The 23,054-nt window shown below is 32.6% G+C and overlaps 1 protein-coding gene across 1 annotated transcript in view; it reads right to left on the bottom strand.

Annotated features, from left to right (window-relative positions):
- Positions 1-18,024: 18,024 nt before the first annotated feature.
- The window catches only part of LOC123541962 (carnosine synthase 1-like), a gene marked incomplete at its 5' end in the record, with an annotated part of 58,851 nt that continues 53,821 nt past the window's right edge, over positions 18,025-23,054 (bottom strand). Inside the window, 4 exons of the mRNA XM_053531259.1 lie at positions 18,025-18,964; positions 20,109-20,170; positions 20,628-20,911; positions 21,342-21,504. Of these exons, the coding sequence (XP_053387234.1) occupies positions 18,452-18,964; positions 20,109-20,170; positions 20,628-20,911; positions 21,342-21,504 (1,022 nt within the window). The remainder of the gene's footprint in view (positions 18,965-20,108; positions 20,171-20,627; positions 20,912-21,341; positions 21,505-23,054) is intronic.

Genomic DNA, 23,054 nt, shown 5'->3' with positions numbered 1-23,054 from the left:
TTATAATATATTTATGTAATTGGGTTTGATCTTTTCAGTAGGAATGTCGGAGATTTAATGTAAGACAAAAACTATGGGGTACTACGAATACTAAAAAAGCTTTAACTAATTGGTGCAGCGCGCCAAAACATTCATGCTAATTCAACATATGTAAAATTACTAAACACATAATCTCAAATATCTAAAAGGACGAAATACATTGACATATGTTCATTAAGTAAGAACATAACATTTTTTGGTAAGAAAACATGCGAAAATGTAAAAATTACACATCGATATAAAATACATATGTCCCTCCAGAAATAATAATATACATGTAATCAACAATATAAAAGTACCGTTCAATCACTAGAGTATTTAACAATCTAATTGCAAGGCCTGTTGCATACAGTTAACAATTTTGATAATAGGAAAACAAGTAAAATATATACACGAGAAAATAGTTAATTTAATTAGTAAGACAACGGTTCGTGCTTTAAACTGTATTACATAACGATACTAATACGCGCGTTAGCTGTTCAATATCCTGTTATATGTTTTAATACAAATAGAACAATCTAAAGGTAAATCAGAGATTAGATTTCTAATGTTCTATTTAAATGAGTTCTGAAACAGAAATATTACGTGGAAATGGTATTTTGAATACATTTAGTTTTAGAAATAGCTACAACATTTGCAGAATGATTTACTTTCGTTCCTTTCAAATGTAGACATTTATAATTAATAAGGCAAATTACTATATAAATGGTGCAAGAGATTTTGTATTCAGTTTCTGTTATATAGAAGTTTACAATACAGCATCTAAAACAACACAATAATATCAATCCAATGAATCAGATATGAACAAAACGCAAAATTGCATACATGCCACAATTACGGATCATAATATATGTTCATGATGGTCCATAAATTAAAACAAACAGTGTTTTACTTAGAGTAAAGTAAGCTGTTACACGTTTGATCGTATAGTCCCTTTCCGTCGCCGCCAATAAATTTGTGTCTCTGTTGATTTTCTCACAAAAATTAGGTATCATATAACTTAAGTCAATTTCAAGTTCATCTTTCTTGTTAAGCTTTCGCAATGCAAACTTTATATTGAAACCGCATCCAACTGGCCTTTTTGAAAATTCCATTTACCATTATCAGCAAGAATTCAAATACACACCCTTTTCTTTGTCCATTCAATCACAGCAACCTGGAAAACATTTATCAAAAACATCATGTGCACGCTGAATGATTCATATATAGAATTCAATATACATGTATCTTCTTATACAGGATACAGTCAAAATTAATTTCAGGGTGACCAACCCACGTGACTTTTGGATATCGAACACGAGAGAAAACGTCTCGATTCAGGTAATATTTTTGCCTATATTTTCCTTATTACTTGACGGATTTTTATAAGATAAACAGCGTCGAAGACACCAAAATTTGTGCTTTCTTCCGCACAAAGCCTCTGTCGTCAGTTTTCTGTACTTTCCTCAAACACTTCGCCCAACTGCTTTTTCGTGGAAAAACTGTGTAGATAACGTACACACTGTTATTCCAAAACGATCAGTTTTTTCAAGATTAACAAACTTCAGTAGAAATCTATAGCAGAAATATTATAGCGCATGATTTAATTTAACCGTATATAATAAAACCTACAAGATTGGATGAAACACTAGTTGTTTAATGAGAAATCTTGCGAATTGGATATCGTACACACATGTTTTATGTATGGATATCGTTCACACTGTACAGCATCTATAATAACGTCTGTGCGTTGACATTTGATTATTTGCATTTAACAACAATGTGAAAAACATTAACCTTACAGTTTCAGTTCAGTGTCATTTCCCATATTAAAGCTGAATATTGATTTAATGAAAAAAATTAAGAAAATGCTAGAAATTTGTTCAAATTTCAATTTCCTATCTCTTTGATAACTTTCTTCTTCCAGCACGATGACTCGAAAGAAGCCTCATCTAAGAAAGAGAAAAAAAAAGTTCAGAGAAAGAAATGGAGTCAACTTCTTCCAAAAGTGTTGGACAGTCTTGCTGAGGAAGGATTAGACGAGATGCTTTTAGAATTATTTCGAAAGATTTCCATTATCAAATACAATGTATAGCGTTTTTGCTCTGGATTTCATAGCTGTGAAAGTACCAGTATTATGCGTTACTCGGAGGATAAAAAAAGTTCTGGAAATTCGGATATAGAACATTTGGAGGCAGATTCATTCATTTTATGTCTGAGTACAAAAGCTCTGAACAAATTGTGAGTGAGAAAGCTCAAAAAAGGACTCTGTGCTCCTAGCGAGGCGGATATTAATTTCACTGTACCTAGTTTGGACAATGTCCGAAAATTTAATCCTTATAGTATGCTTGAAGACGACGATTTCTTTCCCAATAAAACCAGGTGTATTTCTCGACGCAATTAATCTTTGTCTGAAGCAATGGAAGGAAAATATTGCTGTTTAACATTCGATGGCCAAAAGCTGCATCAAGGATTAACGAAATTAAATAACCAAGTGTATGTAATTAGTTATGTGAGCTCAGATTGGTACAGGAGTGTGAAAATGTATATTTGGTAGATACAATAAGAATAGTTTATACATCACAATGCAAAACCTTTATATCATACAATGTACATACATGTATATGTTTATGCACTGATTCCCATTAAAAAGACAAGACAGTGTATTCAATATTTTGATTTGTTTATTCCATTAATATGTTTTATTGGTATTATCAAAGTGACGAAATACAATCACAGCAATAAATCACAGTACAGTTAAGTAAAAATCACAGTTCATCAAACTAAAGCTAACCCAAAATATGATTCGTACCCATTTTCGGACAAAAGTTTGACTGTTTAAAACTTGCTTAAATACAGTAAAATTCAGTGTAGTCATCAAAGATATTGTCTTAAATGTAAGTAAGTAAAACATTGGAGATAATTCACAAAAATGAAGATAATTCAAAGAAGTGAAGGACGTATTGCCCAGCAATACGAAACAGCAATACGAAATCTCCTACTGGAAGGTAACTACTTATCTCAACTATAGCATAACCTTTATCAATGATATACTAGAACATGCAATATTGTACTATATACATGATATGTTAAAGCAGACATCGTTTGGATTAAACTTTGCATATATAAAAAGATACAGTTGTTTATTGCTTATAACATCTACAAATATGAAAAAGCTTTTAATTTCAACTTAATCAAATTCCATGCAAATATGAGAAAATGAAACTTAGAAAAGCAACATATTTAACGGAAGTACTTCTGAAAAAAAGAATTTCAAAGAAAAAAAAACCGCACCAACAATATTTGAATTCGGCCCATATGACACATGCGATTCTGTTAAAAATATTTTCAAGACTGGATAGGGAAAGATCAGTTTTGAATTTGACCTTCAAGTGTGACCTTGACCTTTGAGATAGGGTTTGGGTGTTCTTCATTACAAGTTGTCCTATTATTGTAAACATGTGTGCTACGTAATATTAAAGTCCCTCAATGGATGACAGAGAAATGGACCCGACAGGGGAAAAACCCTATTGACCTTTGACCTCAAAGTGTGACTTTGACATTTGAACTAGGGACCTGGCTTTGCGCATGACAAATTGTCTGATTATCGAAGTAATACTGTAATTCCTTAATGGATGACAGAGGTCTGGACCGGATACTAAACAGACCCTGTTCATGCAATGTTTACTTTTGACTACCAATTGTGACCTTGACCTATAAGCTAGGGGTAGGAACGTTATGCTTGACGAATTGTCTCATTATCGGATACGAAACAAACTCTGTTCATGCAATATTTAAACGTATGACCTACGTGACACATTGTCTCATTATGAAAAACTTTTTGCCAAATTGTATTAAATGACAGACCGGACCGGACAATATATTGAGGACGGACGGAATTACAGAATGACATACAGACGGAAAAGCGCAATCCTACAGTCCCCGAAAATGGTTTTCGACCAGTAGAGGGCTAAAATGCTCGGGATAGATATAGTTTGGAAATCTAGTAACATTTGAAAAATATATTACTTTGCTATTTTGCAAACTGATATCAACAATAATCAGTCAATGTCAAGTTTTTAATATATTATAATGATGGCAGTTAAAACGTTATCTGCCTTCTAACCGATTCACGGAAACTTGTATTACGGAATACAATAATCAAATATAAATGTTAAAACATCACTTGTGTTTTTTCTTTATGTGTCGACTGAGACTGCTGCTTACGATACCTGCAAGTCAGGTTGTACCTACTACATCTATGTACCCTCAACTCGTTGTGCTTTGATATATGGTCTTCAAGTTTACTGTTATCCTTCTCGGTAAAACCACATATGTCACATCTTGTCACAAAAGCTTTTCCACAATCTATACACAAATGTGATTTAACCTCTCCGTCAACATTGCATTCATGTCTCTTCAGGTTTGCTTTCAAAAAAGGCGATTACCCACATTATATGTAAGGCGCACTGTTATTGTGTCTCTTTTCGTGCTGTTGTAGTGCTTCAGCACTCTTTAGGGATTTCCCAAGTCGAACAGATATAACATTTTTCGCACTCATTTCTGAAAAAGATGCAGATTCATAAATTGTATATTAATGTTGGCCAGATGTTTTTTTTTTTTTTTTTGTTTGTTTTTGCTTTTTTTTTCAGGAAAGCACACAAAGTTCAGAAAAAGTGTTTAGATATCCGCCTTGTGTGATTCTTAACTTTGGAAATTTATACCTTAAAGACCATTTTATCACTATACACAATCATGCTGAGTAGGAAATACTTTTTGAAATGTTCAATGCATCTTGTTTGGAAGTACATTTCTACTTACATGGTCAGTTTCGTACAGAATATATTTCTCACACTTACACTGTCATTATGATTATGATTACTTTGTATGTAGATATATTCATTTAGGAAGTAAGGGTGTTGAACGTGTTACAAAATATGCTCTTTACAAACAAATTGCAAAATGAAAGGAACAATAGAACTGCCAACATTACGAAAACACGGCTATATTTCAATATTGATGTTCACTACTTGGAGTACGTAGAATAAATATGTTAATCACACGAGTAGCCTGAACCCATGAAAATACATAATTCTGAATAAAAAGCTTGATATTTTATACAAATATGACAACAGACGGTCGAAGTACATGTAAAATAAGACCCACATTCTTGTTCAAAAGAGAACAAACAATATTTATAATAATTGCATCTTCAATTTATTACTTTTGTTGTACCTTTTTTTATGAATAGAAAAGATATGTGAGGCATTATTACCTAAAATAGAATTCACCGAAACAGTGATATTAAAGTTTTTTACTTGAACATAAAACTTAGAAAAATCAATGTAATTCTTACATTATCCTGGTTAGTTCATGAAATCAGTGTGAACGATATCATACACAATATATGTGTGTACGATATCCAGTTCGCAAGATTTCTCATTAAACAACTAGTGTTTCATCCAATCTTGTAGGTTTTATTATATACGGTTAAATTAAATCATGCGCTATAATATTTCTGCTATAGATTTCTACTGAAGTTTGTTGATCTTGAAAAAACTGATCGTTTTGGAAGAAAGTGTGTACGTTATCTACACAGTTTTTCCACGAAAAAGCAGTTGGGCGAAGTGTTTGAGAAAAGAACAGAGAACTGACGGCAGAGGCTTTGTGCGGAAGAAAGCACTCATTTTGGTGTCTTCGACGCTGTTTATCTTATAAAAATCCGTCAAGTAATAAGGAAAATATAGGCAAAAATATTACCTAAATCGAGAAGTTTTCTCGCGTGTTCGATATCCAAAAGTCACGTGGGTTGGCCACCCTGAATTTCTGCTATTACTAAAACATATTTTTTTCTTCATTGTAAAATATGTGAAATATAGGACTTAGTTAGCTGTAGGTACCACAAATACTCCATCAGGAGCACAGTGTGATAAATTAACTTGTCATTTAATATACTGTAAAACAGTCATACTACATTTTTATTTTTATATCACCGCTTTGTTACAGAGGTAAATATTCCTCATTATATATTTTACATATCGGCGACTGAATTTCGTTCACTGAATATCGGGTTGGTAACGTCATTTGAATGTATAACATTATGTTTTTTTTATTAACGTCAGTTCTGTCAATTTTATTTCAGACTTTGAACAAATAAATAACTATCTTACAATATTAATATATATAGATACATATGTAATATAAGCTAATTATTAGCTTTGCATCGGGACATATCCACTTGTTATTTAGTTGCAAAACATATGAGCTTCGCTATTAGAAAACCAACATAACTTTATAGTATTAATCAGTGCAGATCTGCTACTGACAATATATTTAAAAACATTACACATTTTATTTGATATTCTTGCATAAAAACTACTTTTTTGTCACTGGATCCGTACATGCATTAACGGGAGAAAACTCGTGTGCAAACAAGGCAATTTACGGGCTGTTAATACATGATTTTTATTTTTGAAATGCTTTGCCAGGGACGTATGTATGTATATCTGCGCAGACTGATATTTGGCATCTGTATCTTGTTTCTTCCATTATAACCTCTTCTTGTAGCATTATAGATGCAATGTAATCCATAGTATGTTGAGCTGTATCAGTTTCCAACCCCAAACGTACTGCTCCCATCAATTTACGCACTAGCTTCTCTTAGAGTTTACTTCCTTTATAAATTATTGTAAATAACTTTGAATAAATAAGTATCGCGTGTAACTTGTGCTATTGCCCGTTTTAGGCATTATATTAATGATTTTCGTTAGTAATAGTCGGTTTGTTTTACCTGATTTTTCACAGAATTCATATAATAAACCTTAAAAGCTAGTCACTAGCTTCGTACTCGTCCATACTCTAAGTGTATTCGTACTAAAAATAATTCGAATGTAAACTTGTTATTTTTAAAATTATGTTCCTGTTAAACAAAGGTTTAAGCTATATGTATAATGTAACGTTTGTAATAACTAATCACGCTTTTGGTAGTGTTGTTTTTATGTTTACCCCAGTTATGGATATTTAAAACATGTTTACCATTTCCAAATACAACCGAATGGTAACTAAAATTGTACCGGAATCGTGAAGTCATCACATATGAAAACAATCCATTTAGTCGTCGTGTAATGTTTTTTATGAAAGAATAGCAACAATGCACGTTTGTTTTGAGTATTAACGCCTGCAGAAGACGTTTGCTCAAGGTTACAAACATATCCCACGGGCTTCTGCAGGCGTTAATACACAAAAAACGTGTATTATCTCTACAAAAAAAAAACAGCTTATCATAACTATCGTGTTTACCTCAGCTGTGATTTCTTTATTACTACTGGTCTGTTTCTTTCTTTTCAGCTCATTTTCACCACCAGTAACCTGTAAAACCATCATAGTTTTAATATCAGTCATACCTATGCCAATGCGTGATGATACTAATATGTACATTTCATAATATTTTATACAGATTATCAACAGGCTTACGACAAAGATTAAAAGCGCAACCACCTAAATTGTTGTAATAAATCAAACGTCTTACAAACGTGTCATCTTTTGCAAAATAGCTCGTTTTAGATTAGGATTTTAGTCATTATTAAAAAAAGAAAACAAAGATAGTAAACACAGTATATCTTATAAAACTAAAAACTAAAATAACTTGTAAACTTTCTTTCAGCGCAAAGTTTAAATAAATAAATAAAGTGTTTATTTGTTCTGTTCTGTTTCACCAAATGCAACACTAGTGAATGTTATTTGATCATACAAAGCTTTGTAAAACAAAGCTTCTTTAATTTTCATCCTTATAATAAAATATCTATAGTTAAATATCGGAAAAGAAATCCACTCTTAAATACCTGATATTTTAACTCTAAGACCTGACAAGATAATTTGATATAAATGAGGAAATTATTAGGACCAGAAGAGTAAAAAGTATCAAAACTTTCGACTGCCGCAAAGTGGGAGATCATTGATATGCGATTGTTTTATTGCTTGTCAATTATCAATCCCTTATCCTGAGTTATTATGCTCTATAACGCTACAGGGGTCAGGAATTTTGAAGCTCTAATATTTAACAAGTAGGGATTTGCCAAATTATTTTCTTCCTAGGAGTCTGGGCATCTTCAATATTATGTACGAAGTCGAACTTTTCTAAGGTCAATTATTTACTGCTGACAGTTACTGTTGTAAAGATTAATGTATCTTATATAATCGGATTTCTATTCATCATAGCTTGGCTTTTACAATTTAAGTTACTTGTTGAAATGTAGACTGCAAGATACAAAAGTTTTTCGTTACTTCTTTAATTTAAAGTTATTGATAGAGTTGGTGTGAACCGATGCACACCGAGGAAAAACCGAATAGCTCTGTTTTGGATCGAATCAATGGATGACTGGGATTTGATCAAATTACAATATGTCTCATTGAATCTTACCGGATTGCCTTCACAGTTTTCAGCCTCTCGAAAGCCGCCTTTCAATTACACTTACAATATAACACATTTGATTAACAGCAGCTAAGCTGTTGTATTTGGTTGTGTGTTTGTTCTTGATTTATTGGTTTGGCGCTATTTTGAACAAGAATTTTGTTAATTATGAAAAAAACGGAAAAATTCAGTTACCAGATTAACTTTTATCATATCTTGTTTCTGTTGTAGTAATCAATTGTTTTCGGAAACAGCTGACTGCTTCCCAAAATGGATCAGAAGTTGAGGAAATGGGGAGGATATTTTATTCGCATGACAACCGGAGAATTTGATAATAAGAAATGATCTCTAACTAAAGAAATGGTTAGCGGAATAGTTGTTTTTGACGAATTCAAGAGTATGTGTGTAGCCAGCTAATAAGAGTAATTAATCCATTACTGTGTGTACAAGTGGCATGCATATTTCATTAAATTGATGTTATACGTTTATATACTAGTATGTTTGGAAATAAACTTTTCAAATGTGTGATAAAATGTTCGCAATTCTTAAACTACTAATTTTTCTATATATATGCTGCTCTGCATTAACAACTAAGGACATCTTTCAAAATCAAAAAGACCCGTTTGTCCAAATCACTCAATGCTTCCACATACTTCGAACTTCCAAACTCAAAATTTTCTTCTATCCGAGAAGGTGCATGTTTTCACACAAAGTTTATTTCTATGTTATTTAAAATAATCATTCACTTAAAGCAGTTTACCTGTAAAAAAGGGGTATTTAAGTATCTCCGTTTGCGGTTCTTTTGCGGAAAACAATTCTGCTACGTTCGAAGATGCCATTCTTTTCATAATGATAGTAGTAATTATGCTGAAATTGCAGTCAGTGCGGGTCCGTTAAGGCGGTATGCACTGCTAACTAAATTATTGTGTTGATCTAAATAATGTTACCATACACCCGACAATACGCATCAACAAACAAATCAGTTAGCAGTGCATATCAAATATATCGACTTCTAATACTTTAAGCATTTATTGGTATGTTAGTTTAAACAAGTTGGGTATATACTGTTTAAATTCCATCATGTATAAACCTGCATTAACTATTTTCTGTATTTAAAAATATAAACCCAACATATGTACACTTACATACCAATAAATGCTAAAATTAATAAAAGTCGATATATTTCAGCTCAAATAGCGCTTGAATTTTTTAAATATGATTAAGGCTGACAAAATGCACACTGCAAAAAAAAACAATCTTCTTGTCGTTTAAATAACACGAGAAAAATATTTTGTATTGAATAGAATATAGTGATTATTGGATTTCGTTCGATTATTTACTCGATTGTTCGCGAGAGAAACTTAAATATAGAATACCATTAACGATCCTAGCACCTCTTTAAGCATATCTCCATTATACTCAATCATTGAAATCTGACCTCAACTGTTTATGCGTACATTTTTATTTATACACTGATCATTATCTTTAATATTGCGCTTGTCTTTTCAAACCAAATAGACTACAATAATAGTAATATTTGATGATTTAAAATTACATAGACGGTATAGCATTACGACACATATTTTGTCCGCTTGGTATTAACAGTGTCAACTTGACATTTTTACGTTAATATTTATTTAATAAGGTAAGAATTAAATCATAATAATTATGGATATATATTACTTTTGTATAAATATCGAGACGTTATATTTTAAACATTTTTATACTTTCATGTTTTTTACTCACCGTCTACTAAACTGTATGATATGACATACATGAAATGATTCACGAAAGAGGACTCAGCTTTCCTTTTTCATACATTTTCCTCAAATACAAAACCAAAATAAAATCTTATAGAAGCGTTTATTGACTAAGGAGTGTGTCACTAATTTTATAATTAACCTATTGCCTGATGTCGGCAAGTGATTCTACCTTTGTTACCAGTGCAGAAAAAAATCAGCCTGAACATCCGTGCAGTCTAATCATGGTCTGCACTGTTCGCCATCCAGTCAGTATCTGTTTGATAAGCACACCTTCTAACAGGTAATGGTAGGCTACTGACCAAACTGAAAGTTCATTATAGAAATTTAGCAGAATAAGGGTCTAAACTGATCTTTTTTATCTATTTCAGAAGTAAGTACATTTTAAGTTTATACTGCAACTCCTCAATTTCTTTAAAATATAAAAATGTATAAGGTTCTTTTTAAATCTCTATTTGAACCTCTAACCTTTACAGTCCGACGATGTTTCTCTCTGTGAAAGAAACACTAATCGTAAAACAGTTTATAAATATGATATTGATCCTAAAAGGAAGACCATTTTCTGTAACAAAACGCTCGATTGACCTTGAATGTTTACATTCTTTTAGAACACATAGAAGATGACGTTTGAACGTTCTTTTCTTAAATACTGGACAGGAGTTTTCAAGTTTTTTCTCGGTGTAGGAAAACTCCATCTTACACTCGAGATGACACTCGTGCATAAGTAAATGAAATATCACGAACTATCTATACAGAAGAGCTTGGCAATATTTGCTATTTTATCAATTTAATAAATACAATAAATTGTAGTTTCTTTTTATTCTTTAAAGATTTTTTTCTCGATTTACGAAAGAATGACAGCTAGTTATGCTGCAGATGATAAAACAAAAACTAGTCTTTGTCGCGGCACGTCATCTTCCAAGACTATGTCAAAAACACGTTTCTGTGAGAAAAAGAATGACTGTATACGGAACAAATTTATTTCATTTCATTTTAAATTCATTTCTCAATCTGACAGGCAAGAACAAATATTCTATCCTTGGTTGTAGATGCAACAGAAAATTAAACAGGGAGATAAACAGTTACACTCGAACCTGATATTTTAATATGCACCTACGACAAAATGAAGGAATCTTATATCTTAACTCGACTATAAAAATATTTTGTGCTCATTAAAAAACATGTTCAGATGTAAAGAGAATGTGCGGTCGCTTTTTTCCATGTTTTAATTACCGAACGAACATATTTGTTTTCTAATCGGAAAAAAGTAGAAACGGAAGTTTTACTATTTTGCTAATTTGTAGCTACCACCGAATCTTTAAATATATTTCCTGTCTGAACTAGTTTTTGTCTGTGCAACCGTTTTGCTGCTTATTTTATTAGATGCTCTGAAACATATGAATATCATATTATTAACCTCGTTTCTAATTATCCATTTGTAATATGTAACAAATTATGTAAATCTAAACAAACAGACCTTACTATTTAAAGCTAATTACTTTTAAAGAGAAAAAGCTGGTATGTATACCTCGTATATAGATATAGCTTTATCAGATAAGATTGTGTGATTTGGTATTGTTATAAATACGCATTTTAAAAACAAAGGACCGTTGCTGAATATAATATCTATTATTATAGCAATAATAACAAAGATATAAGTACAAGTACAAATGTAATAAGTAACTAGTCATTTTAGTAGTAAAAATAACTAAATGCTGATGATAATAATGGTAAAAACGTTTATAAAATAAGAACAAACTTTAAAGGGGGTAATTTATAACTATAATGAAACTGACTAGATATCTTTAACAGTAGACAATGTATATGAGAGAATTTTCTAAAACTGATTACGTTCTTGAACGTTTCTTAGGATAGACGTTGTGCAAGTTTGCATACATTCAATGCATAAGTGACTTAATTGTGTTACAGATGCACTAAATAAGCGGTCACAATATTCTCACAACTAGCCAGAAAACGTTACATGTTTTGATAGACTAACACGGTTTATAACATGTGACATGGAAATATCTTTAATACTTTTATGAGCCACAGTGTCATATTGACAAGAAACAGTGTCAAAGAGAACGTAAACGTAGAAAAGCAATTGAAAAAGAGCTAAAAGTGTATTGTATCTTTTCTAACTCGAACTCCTACACCACCATGAAGGTCAGTCGCAGTAAAGTTTATAGAGACAAAGTACTGAAAGCTGTTACTGTAATACACAAAAATACAAAAAAAATTGTGTGAAAAGACTGGTTTTCCTGGTCTCTAGTTTATCCATGACAACGCGGCAGCTAATAATGATGTTTTTGAGTGAATATTAAATTGATCATCCCGCTGATTCACCAGATATAAGACTTTGTGAATGTTTCATCTTTCTAAAAAAGGTTATAGGTAAGGGCAGAATTCTCGGAAGTACAGAGCATCTAAAACATAGTATCAGAGCCACGCATTAGCAAACTGGCCAACAACAAACAGACGCTGTAAAAATGTTAAAGACTGGTTGCTTCAAACATCTAACAAGTATTTATATTACTTTATATGGAATATAGAAAGAGGGTGAGGAAATGGTAAAGTTGTGGGGTGTTGGGGGAGATCGGGGAATTTGAAGAGGAAAGAAGAACAAAGATGAATTACAAAGGGAATGCTACATTCCTTAATAACTGTCACACTACAACGTAAGCGAAGACACTCGTGTACCACAATCAAACACACAACCATACCCAACTAAATTACATAGAAAACAGCAGGGCACCGTCTTAGACTCAAAATCACACAAACGCACTAAGGCTGAAAAGATTAATATGCTGACTTGTCACAAACATCTATCAAATAAAGCACTTGGAAGTATTTTCCAGTGCTTAAGACAATACCAAGAGGAGACTACTGTATCGTTCATCTATCGGATTTTCGTCTGCAGAAGACCATGAAAGTCAAGGGCGACTGGTTTGAATGGATAAAGTAAATTTGAAGTTTGTATTTGTATCATATTCCAGCACGGTTGTCATTATTTTCAGATTGTATCTCATAAAAATCCACTCATGAATGTCTTTCCTTTAACATGTATCGTCATGTTCCTCATTTTGTGACATCGATTGTCGATTTCTATAATATGCTTATCATCCACCAGATTACATGTCTGTGTTTTAACCAAGGCTTTCCATTCTATATCGAACATCAGAGTAGTTGTTGTGCCTGTTTTTGAAGGTGACCGTTTCTTCTTAAAAATGTAGTATAGACTCTGACGTCAGGTATCTCTCTTTTCGTGGGCTGCTCTCTTCTGTATCTGTTTCGTGGGGTTCGTGCATAGTTGATCTTTTGGCAGATAAGAATGTATATTTAGTATCGAAACGTATTAGTAAATAATAGTAATATTCTATTTAAATGAATAATATCTTAACATTTTAGTAAGTTTAATGGGCATTGAACGTTTTTATATACAGTCGAGTCCACTTAATACGAACTCGCTTGATACGAATTTTCGGATTAAACGAATAAAGTCCGAATTCCCCGGCCGAGTCCTTCTATTTTCTTTGTAAAATTATTTCGGTAATAGCGAACTCGCTTCATACGAATAATCGGTAGATACGAACACATTTTGGAAGTCCCAATAAGCTTAAATATTATACTTTTCCATCTTTTGATACGAATTAATATTAGAAGCCGGGGCCGTTATAAAATGTGTTGAAAATAATAATATGGTCAACCTTGTGCCGCGTGGTAATTAGACAAAAGAGTAGTTCACACTTATTCACAAACAAACACTCGGTCCTTTGTGTATCATTTCAATATAAAACAATTTAATCAATTGACAGGTTAAGATTTAAAGAGATGTAAATAATTCTAAACACATTATTGACGTTCTAGTGTCGATACAGGTAGGCTGTGTCTTACAAAATATACAAACTTTTATCCCTTTTAGAATGATTGTTATATAGTACAAGCTTCAGTGTTGGCGGTGGATATAATTTGGCGCTCTGGACCTTGACCGCACATTAAAATTTAAATTAATAAGTTTTACATGTTTAAGTATGACGTTTGTTGAGTAATTTCAATGTTATTTGAGTAAATTAACTTAATCAGTTTAAAACTATTAACTCCTTTCATATATCGGAATCTATTAACCGATGATACCGGTGATAATGCCCAATTTGCTCGGACAAATTATCTGGTCATACATTCATTAATACGAATTTCGTTTTATACGAACATATTTCTTAGGTCCGGATGAGTTCGTATAAAGCGAGTTTGACTGTACTTGCAATATACCACATAATACAATACTTATCCCGAATGTGTACCTGCCTCAAATGGAAAGCTGCATTTAGAAATGTAATTTCCTTCAAACCAAGGGAAGGAAGAGTGGGTTTAGTCTTTAAAGTCCAAAAGACACTAAAATATGCATATTATTATCATGTCGGTCGTATTTAAGTCAGCTACTTCTCATCTCCATGCTATTATGTTTTTTCTATGTTCTCAATGTGCCTCTAGACGGAAACCACTATCGAGAGAAACAAAGTTTTTTAATGCCAGCCACATTATCCACTTTGACATACTTCCACCTCAGTATGCATTTAAGTAAAATATACCTTTAACTGCATACCCTTTTCTCTCCGAGCTTCAAAGAAAATGGACTCATACTTATTCTCCTACACACTAAAACGCGTCATGGTCTGATCTGAGCCAGAATGAGTTTCAACAGACAACAACAAGGGCATCGTTCTAATGTCATTCAGTCATAAGTTTAATTTAAAAAAGATATACAGCAATGTATGTATTTTGCTATATCAGGACTGGAAGGAATTCATCTAAGCGAAATGCACTTAGGGTTGAAATAAGTTATCTTAAACTCAGTAATCTCAAAATACTAGGCATCTCTAAGAAGTCTACAGGGTCCGTTTCACTTTTCATTCATTATAAATTTTGACTGCGTTTAAGTTGAATTACGTGAGATGTGATTTGTTGTGACTCAATATGACAATGAATTTCAATGGGTCAAATTTCATTGTAATTACCTTTCAATGTAACAAAGCTTAACAATTTTCATGCCCACAACCGATACTGGCCTACATGACTGCTCAAGGTAATATGAAAAGCAGTTACTGTATATCATTTGATTTAAATATATATGCCATTAATATACGAATATTGTGTTCCACCTGCATGGCTTGATAGACAACACGCAGATCTACGGATCGCGGAATTTTGAGCTCGATATCCAGGTATGATCTCTGTCACAATTTGAGAAAATATCATTTGTCCTCCACCTCTGATTCATGATTGGGAGTTTAGCAATTTCTTGCGGAAAACAGGTTTGTACTAGTAAAGAATCAAGGAACATTGATAAGATATTAACAGTCCGCCGTAACTTAAATACAGCTGACAAACGACGTTAAACGTATGGTACAACATTTACATGCACTTCTGAAAATCTTTTTACTTGCGCCCTTTAAGTATTGGTGGATTTGGTCAACACGGCAGTTTGTAAAAAAAATATTTTAATAGGATAATGCCCCTTTTTATGTAGTTTCAAAAAATGTATAATTCATAAAAAGGCGTAACTAACTAACTCTTACGCCCTTCTTATTCTGGGGCGTCGATTTGGCTTTATAAAAGATATGTAACACCGGAGTCTACGTAAATTTACGGGATAGGGAAGTACAAATCTAGTACATAGACCGATCCAGATAGCAATACAACGAGATACAGACTTTATTTACATGGTACTAGTTAAAGTACAGACTATTCTAATTTGAATGTTTTTCATTATCTAAAAAAACGATAAATAAAGTCTAACTTTTATGGCAGGTTGATACTGATCGTGAACACATTGTTATAAAGTTCCAAAATACATAGAAAGTGGATACGTCTCAACATGTGAGATATAACAAATATTTTGCAAGGCCTTAAAAACTCTACGCGACTTTTAGAAGGTAAATAAAATATCTCTATATGGCTTTATTTACAGTAAGGTTGTTATTTGGAACAGGTGACTTTATCAAATGTTTTGACGTCCATATCAAAATGGCGAATACATTTTCAAATCTGATTAGTTGGGGATATCATCACAATGTACCAACCCAAATAATTTTCATAATATCATAATAACATTAACATTAATTTATATTTTACATGACATTATAACAAGTATTACAATTGTTTAGTTATGCTAGCCCATTTTAGGATTTTCTTACTGACTACTTGCTTTTTAAAGTGTCTAAATTCTGCAACATTTTTAAAAAGACTACATGCATAAAAATAAGGCAATACAGATTAACCATGTCTTACGAGTATATGTAGGTCAAAATATAATAATAATAATTTCAGTGCACATGAACTCTACAGCCGAAAAATCACAAGTTGTTTCAAACTGTCTGAATTAAATTCAGTTACAACTTCTCAAGGTTTGAGATAAAATCTTGCAACGCATTTAAGGGGATCGTATTACAGTTCGTCTTTATACTTCTTTTGTGTGGCAAATATTGAAGCGCCTCGGTCGAACTAAACTTAGATTTTAGGTCATTCCTTGTTCTTGATTTTGGACAAAGTTAAATTTATGTCATGGTTGCATTTAAAAAAAAATTGCTGAAGCACTTAAGTGTTATTAGAGGAAGGCTTTTAATGTTTTACATTAGCCGTAACTAATAGATATTTTTTCACTATAACCTCTGGCAGTTTTACAAGATGGAATCAATTTTTTCTGCAATATAAAATTTTATTTTTGACTCTTATTTTCATAAATCAACTTCTGTATCATATCTGTTAACTTCAGTTATATAAAAATAAATCAATGTCTGTAGTATGTACAATGTATTTCGTAGGAAAAACTGGACCTCATGTTATTGAGATAACTTAGTTGAAATTCGATATATCGAACACGAATATCTCCAAATACAGGTTATCAAAATCCTTAATATTTCCCTTTGACAAATTTTCAGTAAAATTACTTAAGATGCAACACGTTGCGACTCCACCTTTATATCTTTGATTACTTTGCTAAAAAATTAAAGGGAAATGTAGACTATTTCTTAGAACTTTGTTCACAATTCTTACCTTTGTTACCATAATTTGTGTTTGCGAAACACCTGGCAACTTATATTTACACAGTACTGTATTAGTGAGAATTTAAGTACAAAAATTTAACGCTTACACTTCAAAGCTGTTCTTGGCACCGATAGTTTTAAGGCGGTCTCCATTTTGAAACATTTATTTGTTTGTTTTGTCCTTCCTGTTGTAGTGTTAAGCTATGTTAAACTTTATGTTTTAAGTAAATGTCAACCATTTGCACATTCATACAAACATTGTGCATAATATCATAGAGTGGGATAATACAATGCTTAAGAAACAGCAGATGTTGTGTTTGACGAACGTATATATAAACTTTCACGTTTATTAAGTCGCCACTTAATCAGTTTTCTGGAAAGAAAGAGCACAGTCATAAGCACTTATGGTCTCAGCGGCGATTAAGCCTAAGACCTCTTGGTAGGGTAAGACATTATCTCTTAGACTGCCGTACCAGCAGAATTCTAACCATAGCGTTTTCATGACTGAGTAAGACCATACATCATTATATGCGCCGCGCCATGAGTAAACCAACTTAGAGGCTTTGCGACCAGCATGGATCAAGACCAGCCTGCGCATCCGCGCTTCTGCTCAGGATCCATGCTGTTCGCTTTCAATGTCTATTGCAATAAGAGAAACTGTTAGCGAAACAGCATGTATCCTGACCGCAAAGCCACTACGTTGGTTTTCTCATGGCGCGGCTCATATTATGATAGTAACTATTTTTAATTTTTCCAATGTACTTCTTTATTAGAAATTCTAAAAACAAAGAACGAAGCTAATGTTACCCTTTAATAAAATGTAAGCGGGGTATATATTATTACTAATATACGTACGTATCTTTAAAATATAACGGTAAGAACATATTTATATAGCATACGTATCATGTATACAGTGTATGTGAGAGAGGTTTTTAACTAAGTCTTATATTTGAACAAAATACAAAGTCTATTTCATAATTGGAGACATACATACTTTCTTGCAAATATGTAACAATAGTTATGATATGAAGGTACAAGTCTGCTATATGATTCGCAAAGGTCATGGTTAGATGAAACGTTATGTGAAGTATACTTTTAAATAGAACATATTTCAGATACTAAGATAAACATATATTTGCTCATGAATTTAAAAGACTGTTTACTTTCTGAACTGCACGAATATACAAAAGTCTAAATAGGTTAATGATGTATATTTTTATCTAAAAATGATGGATCAGCTGCTCCACTTGATAGTTTGGTTGATCAATGTCCAGCTCTCTGCAAACTTTCATCAACTTTTGTTTAGCTTCTTGTGACGTGGAACCAGAAACAGCAATATTACCGAAAGGTTTGTCGTAAGAAGGCACATTCTCACTAATTTTGCGAAACTGTAGAAAGAAAATCTCCTCTTTCTCTATCATGTTATACAGCAGGTTTCTAAGAGGCTCTTCATTTAATATTTTCGCATGCAGTGAAGGTATAACCATTACACCAATAAGGACTTTATCTACAGGAGGTGTACGTACGAAGGGAGAAATACCAGCTGCAATCATCATAGAGTATAGCATGATGTCTATACCGTACAATTTCCTCAACCAATCCCGTAAGCAATATCCGCCCATCCTCGAATTGATTTCCAGTAGCTTCGGCCCATTCTCGGTTACTTTAAACTCGACATTAAAAGTACCATCGGACAATCCTGAAGTCGTAAGTATATGGTAATTAAAGGTGTGCTTAAATTGAAGTTAACTTAAACTCACATTGACTATAAAATGCAAGCGTTAGGTACAAGTTTATACGTGTCTTATCACTGATATATGCCCGCTCCTTACTAGAACATTTGTCCAGCACTCACAAACGTTCGGTATTGTCAAGGTCCAGATTTCAAACACTATATACGTATTCATTCGTAAACGAGGTAGTGATATAACCTAGAGAAGTAAAATCGAGTCCACTACTTACATTTGCAAAGCAGACATCGCCCTTATCTGTATATTGAATGTTTGAAACATGAATGGAATAAAACGTATTAATATGCATAAATGCGGACATATTCCGCTTAATGAATGTCAACGGATCAAATACAACAAGAATGAATAAGATATAAGCCGAAAAAAAAAAATAGACAAACATCCACAAACATAGGGATCGTGTTCATGCGGGAGTCGAGTATTATATTTTTCAACAAAATGATATGTTCCATTGAATTTCACCTCAGATACACAAAGTTTAAAAATACAAATTCAAGGTAATTACGACGCGTAAGTAACTTCGTGAAACGTTGAAATAAGATAGTGGACAAGTTTTGGCAATCACAAATTACCGTTTGATTATGTTCCCTCCGTATGCGACTTTGTAATCAACCTGTTTAACCTAGAATAAGTGGTAGCTACATTAGTTTCCAAAGAATGCCGACAGATTTACAGCTTTACACAAACACGTACTTATCGCAAACCGTTTGAGACTGCCATTTTGAGTCCTCTACCTTAAAATGACACCACGAAAAGCAGGTGGAGGTGTACGCTATTGTATAAGCATTTTCACACTTTTTCATTATTTGGAAAGGCAACCATTACACTTAAACGAAGAAATTACCACACAACTACAACAGAGAAGCAATAATAAACCGTCCAGCAGTGCAGACAACTGTGCATTTTCTATAACAAATACACAATTTACTCGAACTGGACTACATTATGGAACTGTTTTAGCATAATATATTCTGCAGTTTCATTATTTATGCCGCGTTCAACACTAAATTATTCTAAATGATTTTAAACATTGATATCATGTTTGCAACTCGTATGTAAACAGGTGGTTTGAATGCCATCTTTTAAATGTTTTTTTTAATCAATCAAATAGTGGTGTTACCTAGGCCGCTTCAATAAGCCATGCTTGTTTGTCCTCAGACAGGAATGACGGCATACGCCTAGCTGTTGCTGAAATATATACACATCTTGAATATGCCAAAAAATAGATAAGATTCCTTATACTTGCAACTATTATATAATTAGTCCCGTTAAACTCATTTGATGAGGATTGTCTGCATTAATTACTGTATATGATCAAAGGAACACCCATATACATTCAGGAAAATAATAGTCACATATTTGATATACATGTATATCCATTAAAAAGTGACATTTTTATTCGGTGGATTATTTTTTTCAACCAAATGATATACCCGGGAATGGGAGTAAATATTTTTGACAGTATTTTGTTAGGTTAAAAAATGACATATCAGACCGTTCTTTAACGAATACATGTACATATAAAGCTTTTGTAGGATTACTTTTTGTCCTAGAACGCGAATGGGTCATTTTCTGTTGTATATAGCGTCATTGACAACAAACAAATGTAACAAATGAGTGTGCGTTAAATCAAATAGGTATTCACCAATGAAATAGGGTCGTCTGACCATACCACTGTCTGTGATAAAAGCAGCAATAAGCTTGCTGTCGTATATGATAACGTCAACTATATGCTCAGTTCCGCCGTAAAACTCCATTGTCATCATCGAATTACCATGAGTGAGCCCGATTCCGGGAAAGTCCGTATCATTCTGAAGTGAACTCGTTATTTGACAGAATTTCTTTTTTAATTCAACGTCGTTTTCAACAACACAAGCACCAATTGAACCCGCGCCGTTATCTAGTTTCAACATTGCAGGAAACCTAAAGCTTAGAGAAACAAACACTGAATAGTTCAAGTAAAAACAAATAGAAAATAGAAAATTAAAAATTGCAATACAAAGGAAGTACATACTCCTAACAATGCAAGAAAGTATATATTATAGATACATTTTTTTTGTAAGGTCACCTGAATTATCCATCCACTTGCATTAAACAGCCAATTTCTCTAGTTGACATTTTGTTCTAATTGTCTTAAGCAGCTTCCTGCCTTAAACTTCTGCTCATGTTTTTAATTATACTTTCTATTACACATCATTAAAATGTAGTCAAAGATTTTTCTACAACTATCATTGTGTAAGACAAAGATCAATTTATAGTACGAGCTTCGGATAAGCTGCGACTGTAAAAGTCATAACTCTGAAATGTTAGAAGAATATTAGTATGTACAAGTAACGAAAATCGTGAAAATTCATTTTACCCATCAGGCAATTTATCGCAGTCCATTTCTGTCGTCAAATGTACGGCCTTTGTTGCATAAATGTCCGTCCGATGCCACTGAGATGAATCTGCGCCGCGCATGCCCAAAACATTTAGAGTTCTTGATTTCGAATTGGCTGTCATCGATGCCCTGAAGCTTGGACCTGAGAATACATATTTGTAAATGTGCGCAATAATTACGTGAATATATATTAACATCAACATGTACGTCAGGTAATTGTACGTATAAGACAAAGGAACATTGTTTTATTTGTTTCATTAATCTAAGTCGCAAGTGGATATTATACCCGAAAAGTAAATGTTATTGAACAGGTATTTCGCTAGATATACATGCCCGTTTCATAAGTTTCCTACACAGCTGAATTTCCCAGTCTCCTACGTCGGCAGAGTAATAATCACTTTGAAGGGCATTATCTATTTGCAAACTAAACATGATTTTCATGTAGGTTTGTATTTAAATGAGTAATAACTTTTAAATATGCACTGATTATCATAAATTTTTGTGCTTTATTGAGCCATATATGCTATATCAGAAAAACAATGACAAATTCATTTAACATGAAGCACAATATAACTACCTTTAACTCCTTATCCCAATAAAGTACATAGGTCAGTGAAATATATAAGTAAACAGAATGGTCTATTATAAAGGACGAAAACATGTTTCCTCGACATATAACTGTCAGGAAAGGACTTCCGCTAGTCTAACATACGAATGAAACTGTAGAATAAATTAAACCCTTAATTTTAGCATTAAAACCATATCGGATTGAAACAAATATATTTGAATGACTTAATTGTTAAAAAATACATCCTAATGACCATCTTTCCAGACTTCCCGTTTTTTTTTGTGTGTTGTTGTTTTCTTTTGGGAAAAATACGCGTAGATATCTTTCCGGCGATGGCATCGAATACTCTTTACAATAGCATTATTCATTGATAGATCTATCGTTTCAGATTTTGGTCAATTTTAGATGATTTATCAATACAAATCACCTTAAGTATTTTACACAACAAGCAGATATTTCTTATGCAGTGTTTATATACGCTGTTTAAATGAATAGAATTTAAACGATATAAGGGTGTGCTACTAAAAATACATTTGATTGTAACTCTTAAAGAGTGGATCAAATATGTCTCATTAATGGCCACAGGATAATACATTTTCATGCGTCTACGTCACTCTTGAAAATATGGAATCTGGTGTACATGAGTTTTACTATCTTACACTGAAACAAAACTATATTTTGTATCTAATAGGGACATGAACAGTCCTGAAAATATTATTGAAATGTTTCGGATAAGCAACATCATAAGTATGATGGAGGATGAAATTAAGGAAACATGTATAACCACTCAAAGCTTATATTATTTTGATATTTTAAGTGTTCGAATAACGAGTTTTTTTTTTAGAAAAACTATATATGGAATAGCCATCAAATTGATTTGTTGTAATTTAAGGATGACTTCCCGAAAAAGGCCTCAATTTCACCAAAACCGTACATACAACTTGATTATGTAAGCTTTGAAAATGTCAAACGATAGAAATAAGGTGCATATTGACAAGTTATATAGCGACATTTCCTTTAGATTACCTCCCCTGATAATTTTGGTTTTTCATGAGTAATCTCCCCTGAAAACTGGAGAAAAAGTAATTTTCTCCTTTTAGATTTCTTTTTGATATTTGTATCAA

The sequence above is a fragment of the Mercenaria mercenaria genome, chromosome 19 (assembly GCF_021730395.1).
Source record: "Mercenaria mercenaria strain notata chromosome 19, MADL_Memer_1, whole genome shotgun sequence".
Taxonomy (NCBI): Eukaryota; Metazoa; Mollusca; class Bivalvia; order Venerida; family Veneridae; genus Mercenaria; species Mercenaria mercenaria.
Note: the sequence above shows the minus strand (reverse complement) of the source record. Positions and strands in the feature narration are given on the sequence as shown.